This window comes from Poecilia reticulata, linkage group LG21, assembly GCF_000633615.1.
Source record: "Poecilia reticulata strain Guanapo linkage group LG21, Guppy_female_1.0+MT, whole genome shotgun sequence".
Classification (NCBI taxonomy): Eukaryota; Metazoa; Chordata; class Actinopteri; order Cyprinodontiformes; family Poeciliidae; genus Poecilia; species Poecilia reticulata.
Window position 1 is genome coordinate 17,226,060 of NC_024351.1, and position 16,481 is coordinate 17,242,540.

The following is a 16,481-nucleotide window of genomic DNA, read 5'->3' on the forward strand; positions in this document are numbered from 1 at the left end:
AGTTAATTGGACTTTAGGCCAATACACTTCCTTTCTACATATTACCTATGTGTTTTGATGCGTTTCAAGCTAGGATTTAACGCATTCTCGCCTTTACCTAGTAATGTCCTGACTTTATTTAACTTACAGAAAGTTTTTAGACTCGAATGACATTGCTTTTAAATAAACTCACCTTTGTGACTCGTTACTCATCTCGGTAACGTGTCTGTTTGGTCACTTCCTCTTACGTTTCCACCTTCTCTCCCTTTCCTACCTGTCTCAACTGGGCGTGTTTTTCTTTTTTTTTTCCACTTCCGAGGGACCATTATTCCCCGATTCATTTCGCTTGAAAAGAAATATTCTAAGAATAGTACACCGGCCGAAAACGTAAGCTAAGGTAAGAGCTCTTTCATATTCAAAGTAACTTCGACGTAACCGCGGTCCCCCGTTATGTGGAGCAGGGAATGCGCAGCTGCGTTTGATTAGAGCGGGACTCCTCCACACCTGAAGCTACAACCCCACCGTAGGTGTCGTGAATCGGAGTTAGGCCAACAGTAGAGGAAGTACAAGCGCATTACTGCTAGTTTTTAAGCCTAGTCTGGAACTTCATATTATGTTCTTGGAAAATGAAAATTGTTCATGTGGAGTTTTACTGGCGTCAACGATTGGCTGTAAAAGAAGATTAATAGTTCTTAACACCTTTTACACGCTGTGCTTGTTATGTGTAGTTCTACTTGTGTGTCATTTGCTTTGTATACAAACAAAAATATTTGATAAGTGGGTATTGGAGGCATCACCAAGTATGAAATCCATAATGTTCTTTTCAACCTCTTTTTTTTTTTTTTTTTGTGGCTCTTTTCCTGTTGGTAGTGCAATATTCTGTGTCCCAATTCATCATGCTCTAACACATCTCAACAAGCCTTCCCTCAGCAGGCTCACACTTTAAAACTGTGCCCTGCAGCTGCACACGCTACAGCAGCACAAAGAGAATAGAGTGTGTTCATTAAATGTAGCCTCCTTGCAGTACAGTTCCACACAGCACTCTCTTCCAGTGAGCTGTGTGGGACAAGACTGAAACAACGATGATCACATTGCTCTAGGTTGGGTTGTGTGTGTGTGTGTGTGTCACAGTGTTTCAGACATCTGATTAACAAAGCCTGGTGCAGTGTGGGCTGATTGTTGTTTTCTACGTTCCCTCTTGCACCAGATTCGTGTCCCTGCTCGTCACATTCCACAGCCAGGCCCTCTGTTCTCCTCTCCCCACCCCATCCTTCTCCCCCTACTTGCACACTTCAAGTCTTTTGTTTGTTCTCTTAGTTTATTTAAAATCAGTCAATTGTCCCGTAGATCTGTGCCCTTTTGGAAAGGGAATTCTGTAGCTTCATCTCCTTTTTTTTGGTTGTACCACCCTGCTTCTATGTTATACTGCTATTAAAAATGTATTGGCTAATACTGGAGTAGTTAATGGGGGGCTGCAGTATCATTGCAGAGACATTGCAGTACAGTGAGGCAAAGTTGTTTCACAAGAGGCTGGATACAGACTGCATGCGTCAGTGGTAATGTTAAGTTCATTTAATCCACTAGCACTGTTTGTTTTTTATTTTGTTCAATTTTTTTTTTTTTTTTTGCCTAAGGAATTTCGTATTTGCTTCCATACAAAATAGCTCAAGGAAAGACATATTTTAATAATAAAATAATAAAAAAATAAATCCCAAAACATAATTTTTTCTTCACCTTTTCTATGTCTTTATAACCAGGCCATGATCAAAGGTTCAGCGATTGAAGAAAAACCATGGCAGCTGTCTATTCAGGTGGATCAGAAAGAAGGCGACGAGTCCATGAAATTCAAACTCAGCGTGACAGGTGACTTGCACATCGGAGGACTCATGCTAAAGCTGGTGGAAAAAATTAGTAAGTGTCTAAGATCAATAAGAAATTGAACAAGCTATGTTCATATTTATATAGCTAAAAAAAAACTGCAGATATTTTTTTTAAAACTGCTTGTGTTCACCATTTAGAACTTAATTTGCTTCTCATACATGTTGTGTTGAATTTGGCTTGTATCTGCTGCTGCTGCAACAGCTGTGTTTGTCAAGCCACGCCTTTGTTTGCACTGCGTTTTTCTACAACGCCGTACCGTTGTTCAATCACAATGCATCGGCATGCGTAGCCTTAGGGGGCAAAGTATATTCAGAGCCTTATCTGATTTCTTCTCGCAGTCCTCTGTAAACATAGTGGAGCTCATGAGTAATATACAAGGGGACATTTTTTAGTGAGGTGGTTTAAAAATTATGAGACATAAGCAGATGACTAAACATCACGTCATCAACAGATGGATTTAAGCCCAGAATTACAAGATGATATCAGGTAGACTCATTAAACCACACCACCTACACACCAGTGGGTACAAAGTATTTCTGCTGCTAGCAGTTTTAAAGCACAATTCCAAATAATGTGCGGGTTAAATAAAGAGTGGTAATTCATGTAAACTAGCAGGCTGGGCAAGAAGTCTCGTCTAAATTCTGCCTCAAGTCAAGTACAGGACACACCAAGCAAGAAGGTTTTCTTTTCAGACGAGACCAAGATGGGAACTTTTTGACATATGTGAACTGCTATGTGTGGTTGAAAACTAACACCGCTCAATCCACACCACGGAATGTTGTGGCAACGTTATGCCACGGATATATGGAAGTTGATCTATGAAGGATGACCCTACGAAGCTTAGTAGGTTATCCTGGTTGAAACTTGCTAGAAGCTGCAACTTCCATAGGCAGAAGTGCGAAAGTCGTAGAGACATGCCCAAAAAGTCTTGGAACTGCAGGAGCAAAAAGTGGTTCTGCAAAATACTGACTTAGGAAATAAGGAAACAACGTATCCCTTTTTTCCATCTTGACAAATGTGCACTACTTTGTGTTGGTCTAGCACATAAAATCCAATTAAAGTGCATTGAAGTTAGTAATGTGACAAAATGGAAAGGTTTTGAAAAGGATTGTAAGCAATCCTTTACAATTATGTTGTAAAGGATTGTTTAAGTTATGCCCTGATCCAGATTTCACTGAGCTAATAAATAATTTGAACTACTAAACTAAATTACTGAATCCTCATTTATACACGAGATAAAAGGATTTCAGATCCTACATGTTATTCTGCAGATAAAAGTTGCATGACAGTAAGATAAAATTGAGATTATGCGTTTGCCTACAGAGACTCAGCAGGACTGGTCCGATCATGCGTTGTGGTGGGAACAGAGGAAATGCTGGCTGCTCAAAACTCACTGGACATTGGACAAATGTGGGATCCAGGTAAACCGAATGAAATAGCAATTCACAGTTCCTGCAGTTTCCCTGAAGTGTGTGCAAGCAGTCAGAGAGCTATCTCCTTGGGAATGTCCCTTTAGTCAAAGCATAATAGATAAATCCCATGTGTGCTTGCAGGCTTGAAATGTGTGGAGTTGTTTTTTATAGCTGACCTTGGAGGCTGCTAAGCAAAATCATATCCACCTTCCAACAGAGATAGCTCTTTTATAGCCGTTTAATGGAGCAAGAACCGTCTCACGTTGACATTTATGTCCCAATTGTTCTACAGTGGTTGTTTAGTAGCGCACATAAATGAAAAATAAAATGTTTACCATGGCAAGCCCATTATATTTCAAATAATTCCAAAATGAAATTCAATAAATATGTTTGAGAAAAGTTTATTTTTGTTTTTTTATCTAAACTTTGTGTGACTTTCGTCCACAGGCTGATGCTTTTCTCCGCTACACTCCCCAGCACAAACCACTGTTGCTACAGCTGCCCAATATGAAAACCATCAGAATGGAAGTCTCCTTCTCCAACATGGTGTTTAAGGCAGTGGAGGAAATCTGCAGAATTCTCAGTTAGTTTTATTTGGTTCCTGAACATGGGATTTTCCTGTCCTAATTAAAAAAAATAAATAAATCTGGACACATTCTACTTTGCATATTCTTCCTGATCGCTCACAACTTCCCTTCTTTGTTCGATTATAGACATCAGACGATCAGAGGAACTCTCTCTGCTGAAGCCTCCAGAGGATTGGAGCAAGAAGAAAAAGAAGAAAGACAAGAACTCTCCTCAGGAGGACATCTGGGACATATGGGACGCACTTAACGTAGGACAGGGAGGAACAGGTACTTCAGATTTTATGTGCTGGAGCACATTAGGTTCTGCTCAGGTGGAACAGGATAGCAATTGGATGTAAAAGTGGCGTGAAATGATGTGAGAGCATTTATGTCTAAAGGACACTTATCTTTTCTTTCAAAACAGTGCAATAAATATATATTTAAATCCAATAAATTTGTAAAAGCTTGACTAAATGTTAGGCTTAATGATTTGATGCTCCAGTGTCTAAATTCAGCATTACTGATCAACAGAATTTTATGAGGTTTTTGTTTTTTTCCTTTCCTTTACACAATTTATGCACCAAGACTAAACCATAGCTGAGTTTTGGTTTGGAACAATACTTTATGAATAGTCTTATTACAAGAGACCAAAACTGAACATGCAGAATGCTTCAAATGGAGGGAACCCCACACTGCACCCTAAACAAACTGAACCCACCTTGAAACACGGTGGTGGCAGCATTATGCCGTGAGGATGCTTTTGTTCAGCGTGAACAGGGAAGCTCGACAGAGCTGGTGTAATGTTAGAATTTAAAACTTGAGATATAAAGCTGTTGGGGCATTTGATTGCTGTTGCCTTTTACATCATCGTCGTGCTTTGAACTGTTAACGTCAAATGTTTGTTGTCAGTGTTACTTTTTCTTAAGAATTTTGTTGTCTGTATTTATTTCTGCTAGCATTCACCAGACGGCTAATCTAGACTCCTTTGAATATAAGTTAATAGGAAGTTAAGTTAAATTTTACTTTATTTTCCACAATCTCACTGAGACTTTTTAATGAATTAGGCCCTCTGTACAATAAGACGATGACAGCAACCTATGACCCAGAGAACGGGATGCCCATGTCTGCCACCAGCCTATGGTTTGGAGAAAACCCCTTGGCTGAGTCTCAGCCAAACCTACCGCCTGAGGAACTGTGCAAGATATACAAGCCGCTGTCGCTTGTGGACAAAGCAGAGAACAACGCAGGGTATAATCAGAAACCCTTCTGCTCGATGTATTAGTATTTTTTTTATCCCCACATCATCTGACTACTTGTTGTGATCGACAGGTGGCTCGACTCGTCTCGCTCACTCATGGAGCAGGACATTCAGGATGATGACAAGCTGTTACTTCGCTTCAAGTACAATGTCTTCTTTGATCTCAACCCTAAAGTAAGATGGTGTTTTCCATTGGGGGGTGGGGGGGAACAACAACAACAACAACGAAAAATCGTGCATTTTATGTTGGAAATTCCCTGAAACAAAGAATGAAATGTGTAAACGCGAGGTCGTCGTCTGCGTGTTGGTTTGTATTTCAGTACGATGCCGTCAGGATAACCCAGCTGTACGAACAGGCCCGGTGGGCCATCATGCTGGAGGAGATAGACTGCACCGATGAGGAAATGCTGATGTTCGCTTCTTTACAGGTGAACCTGATGCCTACACAGTTATTACAGTAAAATAGCTGAAGGATGTTGATGTGTTTCCATTTTGCAATCTTTATTTGCAATTGCAAATTGCAAATAAATACTGTTATAAGAATATAAACATTCTCTTTATAATTTAACAAATATGAAAAAGTGCATCCGGTATCCAAATTTACTGCATATTTCTTGATTGAGATGTAATTTCTTTCTTGACACCTTTCACCGTTAATGCTCTCTTTTAAAAGGTACTTGTCTTTTTACTTTCTAACAAATCACCCATTTGTCTTACAAAATAATCATCTCAAGGTAACTGAAGAAATACAGTGTGCAGTGCCTTGCAGAAGTACTAAAACCTGTCAATCACTGTTTTTATGGGAGAACACTCTGATCAGCGGCTAAATAATGGAAGACAACATTTAGATTCATGGAGACTCTTGTACAACTCAGGCAAATTTGTTACAAAAGGTCAGAATCTGGGTTATTAAGATGCAAATGCACAAAACAGAAAATGACACTGCACAACCTATTAACATGGAATTTACACAGCAGGGGTTGCTTTTAAATTTTCTCTTCTACAAACACTGGAAATAAATTACTACAACTCTATTTCACGCTAGTCCATCAGTATGCATGATCGTTCCTTAGGGCTGCTGAAAATTGAACCAAATTGGGAGTACATTGTTTTTATGCCTTGAAGCGCAAAGTGAAGGGTACTGAATTTGGTATGTAAATATGTGAATAGGCCTGTTTGGACATGTGTTAAATCACACTGTGTGGGAAGACAAGACAAAGGGAGAGATCAGATCAGAATGCAGACATGAAAAGGAGTAACTTAACCTTGTAAATTCATAATTTTTTCTCTCCCACAAAAAGTGCTCGAAGAACCCGATAATTACCTAAAGTTTTAAACCTAATCTTACCTGTAAACGAATCTCAGCCGTCTTCGGCTCTTATTCCGTGGCAAAGGTTAAGAAAACAGTAAATCTAATAGAGTGCATCTTGACCTACACACTACTACAAAGGCTGACATGGACAAACAGTTCTCTGACTCATGCCAGTGTCTTAATTACTACATTAGTCCCATGACAGAAACTCCTCGGGACTTTGAGCTCTTCCACTTCTCTAATAAAAAAAATTATGTCTTTCTCAGTATCACATTTGCAAACTGACCATGTCAACTGAGCCGCTGGACAACTCCAGCGAGCCAGAAATCGATGAAGTGGAGGCTGCCCTGTCTAACCTGGAGGTGACGCTTGAAGGTGGACACGCAGACCGAATTCTGGTAAATATATGTTTGTGAACCACAAACCACCAAAGCCAAGTAAAAATTTTGGTCTTATTTTAATCTTTAGTTCCAGCAGAATGTTTGGTTTCAATTTGCTACTATTAGGCATGACTTTACTAATTTGTTCCAAGATGATGTAAAACAGTGACTGAATGTAGTTTTTTCTTGCCTCCAGGAGGACATTACAGACATTCCAGAGCTGGCAGACACCCTGCGGCTATTCAGGTAAAAAAAAATAAATCTCCTTCAAGCATCCTTACTGAGGCCATTTTCTGCTTGGTTTGTGTTTACACATTTGTAGGGGAAGTACAGCTAGTCTCATTTATTTGCTTAAAAAGTTGTCAAAAGATTCCGAACTTATTATGTAGACAAATCAAATATCATTCACATGCATGCCTTGGTTTGTTATAACACATTGAGCAGTTTTGAGAGCATTTGGGTAAAAGTTCTGCAGATGCAGTTGGTAGTTATTAAATAAATACTTCAATCTTATAAGCTGTTCCATGTTGCTTGGGTTCCACTGGTGTCTGTGTCTTGTCAAAACAGGCCCAAAAGATTGACCCTGCGATCATACAAAGAGTATTGGTTTGTGTTCAAGGACACCACTATCTCCTATTTTAAGAGCAAGGAAGCCTCCAGCGGAGAACCAATCGAGAAGATGCAACTCCGAGGTCAGTGGTTAAAAGAATTAGAAACTAATTTATCAGCATTTTTGAGTTAATGGCATTTACATGTAGGATCACCGAAACCGGAAAAGTCCTAGCGTTGTTTTTTTCATTTTCATTATAGAAAAATTATAGATTGGAAAAAATTATTTCAACGTGGAGGTTTAAGCTCAATACATCTGTTTTTTTGACAGTTTCTTGCAAAACATTCATACCATCAGACATTACAACAACAGATGTCTGTGTGTTTTATCAGCATCTTTTGAGACGGAACAACACAAAGGGAAGCATAATTGTGATATATAGGAGAAGCTATGGAAGGTTTTAAAAACCTTTTTTAAACATCTGGTAAACGCAGCGTACATATGTAGTGAGCCCACTTAGCTCTGATACCAGCTATTATTGCCTAACTATTGAGTAGAGTGCTTTTACTATTCTCTGTATTACATTTCTTCAATTTAAATTAACAGGATGTGAGGTGGTCCCAGATGTCAATGTCACAGAGAAAAAGTTTGGCATCAAACTCCTGCTTCCAGTCGCTGATGGGATGAATGAAGTGTACATCCGATGCGATAATGTAAAAGCCCACTTGCTTCCCTAAGCGTTTTACTCTATCTATTTTTAATAAATACCTTACGCAAGTATCTCTTCATGAATTATCTTTTTTCCTGTGTAGGAAACACAGTACGCTAAGTGGAAAGCCGCATGTGTCCTAGCATCTAAAGGCAAAACAATGGCATACAGTTCCTACAAGACAGAAGTGAAAAATATCCAGTCTTTTTTGCAAATGAAGAGACTGGCACCCCCTCCTGGTCAGGCGGCTCCAGACCTCGATGACATGGAAATGAATGCAGAATGTTTTGTTTCCCCTCGCTATTCCAAGAAGCTCAAGACCAAGCAGGTTTGCTTGACAGACGCCTCACATTTATCTGATTTTCACCAGCAGCCATGCTAAATGTTATTGCTAAATCTGCTTTGCATGGTTGCGTCAAGCTGACAGCACGGATCCTGGAGGCCCACCACAACATAGCAAAGCTGTCCTTGATAGAGGCCAAGATGCGCTTTATCCAGGCCTGGAAGTCACTTCCAGAGTTTGGCATCAACTACTACATCGTCAAGTAGAGTGCAAAACATTTTTTTAACGACTCTGCAACTGGGATCATGTTTTACTTAAACCATATTTTCTGAATATTCTATTTACTTGCATTTCAGATTCAAAGGTAGCAAGAAGGAGGAAATTCTGGGGATTTCATATAACCGCATGATTCGTATTGACATGTCCTCTGGCATGCCTGTCACCACATGGAGGTTTGCCAACATAAAGCAATGGAACGTCAACTGGGAAATAAGACAAGTGAGACTTCATTCCTCATATAGAATATTAACGTTTTGGAGTGTTTACTCCCGCACAACACTGTCTCATGGGATTAAAATAAATCCGTAATATGTTGCATGTAATTTCAGGTGACCATAGAATTTGACCAGAACGTGGTAATAGCCTTCTGCTGTGTGAGCTGCGACTGCAAGGTGGTCCATGAGTTCATTGGTGGTTATATCTTCCTCTCCACACGATCAAAAGACCAGAATGAAACACTAGATGAAGAATTGTTCCTTAAACTTACTGGAGGCCAAGAATGACCCAAGACATACACGATTATCTATTTTGTACTGAAGTTCTTGTTCGTATAAGCATGAAACTACCACTGCAATATTAACGATAAGCCTTGAACAAACTACTGCAAAAGAAAACAGTTGGCATAACAGACACATATTGTCCTTCACAGAACCATTTAATGGGTTTTACCACTTTTTTTTTCATGTATACAGAAAATAATGATGTCAATGTAATTATGCTTGGATTGTCTTTCCAAAACGTGGATGAGCTGACGCCTGAGAAGCTAGCTCTTTTTTAACGTCAAATATTTCTTATTAAAGTGACAAAATTTGAAAACATTGCAGAGCCTTAAATTGAATTATGTTCTGTTCTTCCTCAAAATGTGTTTATTTCCTTTTATTCATCAGTTTTGTTGAGCTGTGTTTACAATGATGAAATATAAAATGTATTCTACTATGTACTTTGAAGCAGATATAATTTGTCTTATTATTTCTCCCACTACAGAGTTGAAACAAGATAACATTCAGTGCCTGACATGAAATCATAATAAACTTCTGTTTTAGGTCAGCTAGGATTATTACTATTTGATAGTTGAAAGAGTATGATAGTATAACTAACAGCAGGACGTGGATGAAATGTTTTGGGTAATAAAATATAATAAATATAAAATTGTTATATTTATTCATATCAACTTTAAAGCTGCCCCAGCATAAAACCACATGCAAATCTAACTGCAGTCTATTAGAGAAATATTGTGCAAATTTAATGTCAGAAATAAATGCATGAAAACTTTGAAATTATATATTTACAAATAAATAAATGCCCCCAAAATAAAATAGTTTAGTTTATTTTATTGGACATCAACACATATATTTAATTAATGTCTTTTGCATGTTTAAATATTACAGCTGGAAAAATAATTTTTACAACTTATTTTATATTTCTACTTTTCAGTTTTAGCTCAAAGGAAGCTGCAGTCCTACACTTTTTTTCTTCCGTTTGACTCGCACCTCGCCCCTATTGGACAGAAATATGATTGACGTTCACTCGGCCAATCAATGGCACTTATTCTGAAACGTCATTCCGCTTTTCTTTGACACGTCATTAGAGGCTAGGGAAGTGAACGCTAACACGTGTGAACATCAATTTAAGACATTTTTGTTTACGGCTCAGGATAATTCAGTGCCTTTTTATACTTCGCCTTACTTAGAGCGGTTCTAAATATTAAGCTGAAGGTAGCGTTTCTCCAGCAGCTGTGTTTTGAGCTGCTTTACACAGTTTGTCATGGCTCAAAACGAAGATGATGATTATGAGTACAGAATCAAAGAGGGAGACCACATAGTGTTAAAACGAGGGGATGTCTACAAAGCGGTGAAAATTCAGCGGAAGAAGTAAGTCTGAAATGTTAATATACTCAACTTAAACAGGGAAGCAACAGCTTCAGTTTATTATGTGATAAATTCTTATAGAGAGGGGTAAGCTGAGCTTATCTGGTGCTGGAGTGAATGCTGACGATTGACAGGATTTGGCTGGTTTACTCAGAAAGGTGATCTTTGAGAAGCAGTGGATCTTGCTGGATAACGTAGTGGGACATCTGTACAGCACCACATTTGAGATTGCCTCTGGAGGAACGTTGCAACCAAAGGAAGACAAGGAAACTGAAAGCTCCACAGGTGTGCCATACATTTTCAACCATTGTGAGATTTAATTTTTCTCCCCGTGCCAAATATCCAAATTGGAAGATTTACGCTAACCTGTCTTTTCCAAGCTGAAAACTGAAATTCTGAAGAAATTTCAAAACTAGGGAATGAAGAAAATGTGCAAATCAAATAAGACTGGTGGAGAATAAAATTAATCTGTTTAAAATAGAAGTGATCAGCACATAAAAAATGCTCAAGGATCAGGTTGCTTCATTTAGTTTTAAAGGCGTATGAAGGAATTATTGCGACACATTCATCAAAATTCACAACTTGGCCAAATTTGTAATTTTCCTCAACAAAGTCAAATTTACACATATATTACATTTAAAATAGAGAAAATCTGTCTTTTAATCCAGCTATTTTTAATGCCCTTTTACAGGTTGCGTAAATATAAATATGCTTAAATGCAGAGATCTTGTTGCGCCTTTCTTTTAACTTTGTTTCACAGTCTCTCTGTGTGGCTCCTAGATGTGAAGGTGGCAGGTACAGACAACAGAAACATCGTCGATGATGGGAAATCACAGAAACTCACCCGAGACGACATTGAGACGATGAAAGAGCAAGGTCTGAAGAACGAGGTACAAATGTAACTTGAGCAAAGTTACGATTTAAACATTTCAGCCGTCTTTTGCGGACTTTGACCGAAGCTTTTCTTTTGCCCTTCATCTCTAAAGATCCACAAATACAGTAATCGCATTTACTCATTTATGAGGGTGGTTTTAGTGATTCTTCTTTCTTGCTCACCTAAAGATGTAGAAGAAGAGCCAGAAAAAAACAAATCAATAATAATCGATATCAACAGAAATGAAACGCTTACGTCTTATGTTTTTCAGCCGTATCGTTCAGCAATAATTTTTAAGTCTTGGTCCTTCAGTATCAACGTCAGCTCCCAGGGATATTGTTGTCAATCTAACCCATTTCTGTCGAGATCAAGCACATTTACTAATCTGAAAAAGGTCAGTCTTTCCCTTTCCAGGTAATCAATCCCCAATTAGAATTGGTCATGCAGAAAATCGTTCGATATTGATCACCAACTGATTTCTCAGCGTATATTTGGTTAATAATGAACTGAAATGATGAGAGTTAATGCATTTTTTTTTTTTTGGTGTGTGTGTACCTCAGGAAATCATTCAGCAGCTCATAGATAACAGCTCGACATTCACTAACAAGACTGAATATGCCCAGGATAAGTACATTAAGAAGAAGAAGAAAAAGTGAGTCACAAACACTGAAAACGGTTGCAGGCCTCAATCGGTGTGATGTGTTCATGTTCCTGGTCTCATCTCACTCACTCCCAGGTATGAAAACACGGTGACGGTTCTGAAACCAACTTGCCGCATCCTAGCCATGATGTACCACGGCCGCGAACCGGGGAAGATCTGGTGAGGCTGCACGTTGAAAATCGGCAGATTTTTGAGAGGATTAAATGTCGGTTTGATCGCAACGATGATGTGCGTTTCCGTGTGACGCAGCCATCTGCGGTACGACACACTGGCACAGATGCTGACTCTGGGAAACATCCACGCTGGCAGTAAAGTGCTAGTGTTTGAGACCTGTGCTGGACTTGTGCTGGGAGCCATCATGGAGAGAATGGGAGGCAAGTTTTCTTTGACAAGCTGCGTGCACCGTCCACGTTTTAAACATTTTGTCCGTCTTTGCGGACTTTGACCGAAGTCTTTCTTTTGCCCTTTATGTAATTACTCTCTCTTCCCTCCCTGTCCAGGCTACGGCTCGGTGATTCAGATGTACCCCGGAGGTGGGCCGGTCCGGGCGGGGGTGGAGTGTTTTGGCTTCCCCGCACACTTTCACGATATGCTGCATGAGTTTCCCATCTGCCACGTCAACGCTTTGCTGGCAGGCACATTGGACACCGGTGCCAAAGACCCCACTGCTGGTTGGGCATTCTTTTATAATTTTTGACAGATTTACTACAAATTAGAGCTGAACTGCCAATGACATCCAGGATTTATATTTCTTAATTCTTTTTTTTTTTACTTGCGCAGCTCTACAAAAAGTGTTTATAACTTTTCAAGTTTTTCTCACATCACAGCCACAAACTTCACAGTGGCTCCTCCAGAGAACTTTCACAAGGGGGGGCTTAGCTAAAAGAAGTATATATAATTTATTTATGTTAACGCTTTTTTATTCTATTCTTAATGTTATTAATGTATATATTTATTTGGGTTGGCTTTGGAGCCAGTATGGTGGCCACTGAAACTTCACTGTATGTTATTGGATGTTTGTGTACAAATACAAAATGGTGCATAATCATAAAATAGAACACAAACTGATTGAATTACCTTCTGTTGTTTGCTTACCATTTTTGCACAGATATGCAATAAAACCTATAGGACCTGCTACAGTCAAAACAAACTGCAGATGCTCAGCCACTGTGTTTTAAAAAATTCCCTATCTAATGTGTTTAGGTTTTAGTAGGTAAAAGTGAGTTATTTTCATTGCTCTGTTCTCAGAACCCAGTTCAGAATCCTCACTCTGTTGCCCCAAATTGTCTCCATTTATGTATGTGGTCGCTGTGCTTTATCTCTTCGAACATTGCAGAAGAAAAGGACTTGAATGCGGCTGCAGAGCAGGAGCAAGTCCAGCCTGAGGCGGAACGGCAGGAAGGCAGTCCAGCCGACGAGAGGATGGGGACAAACACCGGCGACGACGCCGGCCAAGACCAGGAGAAACTGGAGCGGGAGAAACGCCAAGAAGCAAAAGTATTTTAACGCCACGCCGTATTCTGCTGATTATCTATCGAATTAAAGCGATTTTGCGTTTTTGTAACCAGAATGCATTTCCACTTTTAGGCTCAGGAAAGAAAAGTGAAGCTGGAGGAGAAGCGCCGGAAGCTGGCGGCCGCAGCTGCCCTGCTGGAAGCCAGTAACGCTGACGGGTTGGTCTCCGATTCTTCGCCTCTGCGTTCAGATTCGTTTCTCTGCAGCACTCTGCTCCTGTCAGCAGCAGCCTCCTCCTCCTCCTCCTCCTCTTTCTCCTCCTGGCCTGGCTCAGTGTACCAAGCAGAAGCCATTACGACACATTCACAGAGGGAAAAATTATGAATGATTAAATCATTAACTCCGTCCATAATAGTCGTAAAAAAATTATTTGCCTTTCTCTGGGCTCAAAGTGATTACCGTGCAGGGCTCTTCCAAGGTGAACAAATTGATTGCTTTGTAGTTAACTCCCACGTTAAATAAAAGACCTTATAGCTTTTTTACGATTGATGGCTGAGCTATAAGAAGCTGACATCTCTGCCAGAAGTACAAGTATTGATCTTGTTCGCTCATAGACTTTTTTATAACATACCGGCTTTACTGGAAGCTGTAAACAATAAACGGAGCACAGACAGTTTTCCTCTCTGTCCTAAATCAACCTTTTCGGCAGCTTCTCGTGCAGCTGTAAGACGTTTTGTGGGTATTATGTTGCTTGAAGCACTGATGAGCTGAATTACCATCTTGCCTTGTTGCACATTTCCAATTACAGAATGTGCTGTTGACTTTGCTTTCTTTTGTTAGACAAGTATGCTTGATCATCAGTTTTGTTTTGTTTTTTTCCCTTGCTTGCAGGTTGGTGATAGCGAGTCATTTTCACCCTTGTTCTGTTCTCTTGGGCTTGATTAAATTCCTCTCCCCTTCCCGGCCTTTCGTAGTCTTCTCTCAGTTCAAAGAGGTAAGAGAATTCATGTCTCAGTTTCTACTTCTTAAGAATAAATGTTTATGTTTCAAAGATATTCGTATCTGTTGGACTAGAAACCGGCCTTTATGGAAGTTCGACTTTTTGAACAAAAGTCCCGAAAAATCGCTTTGCAATTGTAAAAGAATAAATAAAAAATGAACACTGCACATCATCTTGAACACACCATCATCTGTGTGGAACATAGTGGTGGCAGCGTCATGCTGTAGGGATGCAGAGGAGGATGGAGATCAGTTTTTCATCTTCAGATGTGCGAAGCTAGTGGAGATATACCCCCCCAAAAAACTTGAAGTTACACTTTTCAGAGGTTTTAGTTACACTTTTCAGAGGTTTATACTTATTTATTTTTTTCTATGTTAAAATCGCACACTATTTAATGTTGCTCTGTCACATTAAAATACATTGAGGTTTCTATTTCTAAAGTTCAAGATGTGACTAATTATATCTTTTGAGGAAAATTTACTATAGGGGAACAATTTCCAGTAAGAGCTGCAGATGGAAACGATACAGACTTCTGTTTTTACAGAAGTCTGGCTGAATATCAGTTGTCTTCCTGTGAACATATCAATTAATGCATTTTCTTATTTAAATCCTTTGTTTTTGTCCTTTTCTGACTCGACGTCTTCAGACACTTATTGAGTGCTACACGAAACTAAAGGAACAAGGTGGGACTGTCAACCTCATGCTCACCGACACCTGGCTCAGGCATTACCAGGTAAATGCCGCCACCGTGAATAACTACTGTATTGTTTGGTGTAAAATCCAGTGTTTTACTTGTCAGGGTTCCTACATGGTCAGGAAAAAACAGAGGATTTATTTTAGGTGGTTTCCTCATCTGAATACTTATCGAAGAGAGTTTGTGAACTTATTAGAAAAATGAACATCTATCCATTCTGTGTAGATTTGTCTATCTAATAATCCATGTATCCACTGTAAGCCATGGTGAACTTTTATGTCCATTTCAAAATGTACTGAGAAATGTGTGAGTACATCTAAATTGTAGAATTCTGCATCAAAAATATGTAGGAAAAATATGTTTTTTGTTAATAGTCTCCAATTGTATAATTTTGCATTTCTGATGTTTAAACCAACATTGGCATCATTGGTTTGCAGAGCAGTTAGTCATATTTGTAAGTCTATCATGAAGTGTCCTAATAATTTCTGCATTTAGTGGTAGAATTAGCAAACTGACTGATGAAACATCAAGCTCAATCATTACTTCTCATTTTCTGCCACCTCGTTAATCTTTTTACACTTGTGTAAGCGCTCCATTCCAAGCGTAAGAAACTTTCCTTTGCGCCAGTTTGAGGTGCAAAGCAGACAACAGGCGGACTCGTTTCTCCCAGAGTTGATTCCTCGCGACTCGTCTCTCGTTTTGTCTCCAGGTGTTGCCTGACAGGACACATCCTCTGCTCCTGATGAGCGGCGGCGGGGGCTACCTCCTCTCAGGGACGACCGTGGCCACGGACCACTCTGAACCGGCAGGCTCGCCGCCGGCTGAGGAGCCAGCTCCAAAGAGACAAAAAGTGAAAGACTCCGAGGGGTAAACACACGCAGAAGGATCAGATCTTCTCCGAGGCACGGTGGTGTCACCTGCAGGGATTTTACTTCAGACTCTGTCGAACTGAAGCGACACTGCTGCAGAAAAGGAGACTGGGTGTCTGGTTTGTATTCATCAGAACACTTTCTCCTGTCTTTGTCCTCAGATCAGCTGAGAGGTAAAAAAAATCAGGTCATCTCAGCTCCATGTGCTCCTTTATGTAAGAGATGGCTGAATTCATTTCTTTTAAGTGACAAGTTTGTGTTATATCCCTTGACAGCTATTGTTAAAGCTGTTGTATTTTATTTAGTAACTCGCTATACAAGTAAAGTTACTAATGTAGGTTTATTTTATCTACTTCTGGATTTACACACAATAAAAATGCCTGGAAAATAAACTGTGGACTGTGAACCGCATTCATTCTGGAAATAAATTCAACTTTAATTTGGTCCCAGG

At 39.6% G+C, this 16,481-nt stretch overlaps 2 protein-coding genes across 4 annotated transcripts; both read left to right on the top strand.

Annotated features, from left to right (window-relative positions):
• Positions 1 to 215: 215 nt before the first annotated feature.
• Positions 216 to 9,549, top strand: fermt1 (FERM domain containing kindlin 1). 3 transcript variants are annotated; one of them, XM_008398316.2, is made up of 16 exons: positions 216 to 376; positions 1,737 to 1,890; positions 3,184 to 3,281; positions 3,720 to 3,855; positions 3,986 to 4,126; positions 4,903 to 5,086; positions 5,168 to 5,270; positions 5,417 to 5,524; positions 6,675 to 6,806; positions 6,985 to 7,034; positions 7,356 to 7,480; positions 7,945 to 8,051; positions 8,151 to 8,375; positions 8,468 to 8,592; positions 8,687 to 8,828; positions 8,939 to 9,549. In XM_008398316.2, the coding sequence occupies exons 2-16, from the start codon at positions 1,740 to 1,742 to the stop codon at positions 9,110 to 9,112; spliced, it is 2,001 nt and encodes a 666-aa protein (XP_008396538.1). In that variant the 5' UTR covers positions 216 to 376; positions 1,737 to 1,739; the 3' UTR covers positions 9,113 to 9,549. The 3 variants fall into 3 exon arrangements, with proteins under 3 accessions (XP_008396538.1, XP_008396539.1, XP_008396540.1); XM_008398317.1 differs by lacking the exon at positions 216 to 376 and adding an exon at positions 402 to 502; XM_008398318.2 differs by lacking the exon at positions 216 to 376 and adding an exon at positions 1,405 to 1,535.
• Positions 9,550 to 10,178: 629 nt separating this feature from the next.
• trmt6 (tRNA methyltransferase 6 non-catalytic subunit) lies at positions 10,179 to 16,474 on the top strand. The gene is made up of 12 exons (XM_008398313.2): positions 10,179 to 10,480; positions 10,632 to 10,762; positions 11,258 to 11,367; positions 11,912 to 12,003; positions 12,088 to 12,171; positions 12,262 to 12,386; positions 12,513 to 12,683; positions 13,349 to 13,509; positions 13,600 to 13,685; positions 14,359 to 14,461; positions 15,114 to 15,200; positions 15,871 to 16,474. The coding sequence occupies exons 1-12, from the start codon at positions 10,374 to 10,376 to the stop codon at positions 16,030 to 16,032; spliced, it is 1,419 nt and encodes a 472-aa protein (XP_008396535.1). The 5' UTR covers positions 10,179 to 10,373; the 3' UTR covers positions 16,033 to 16,474.
• The last annotated feature ends 7 nt before the right edge of the window (positions 16,475 to 16,481 follow it).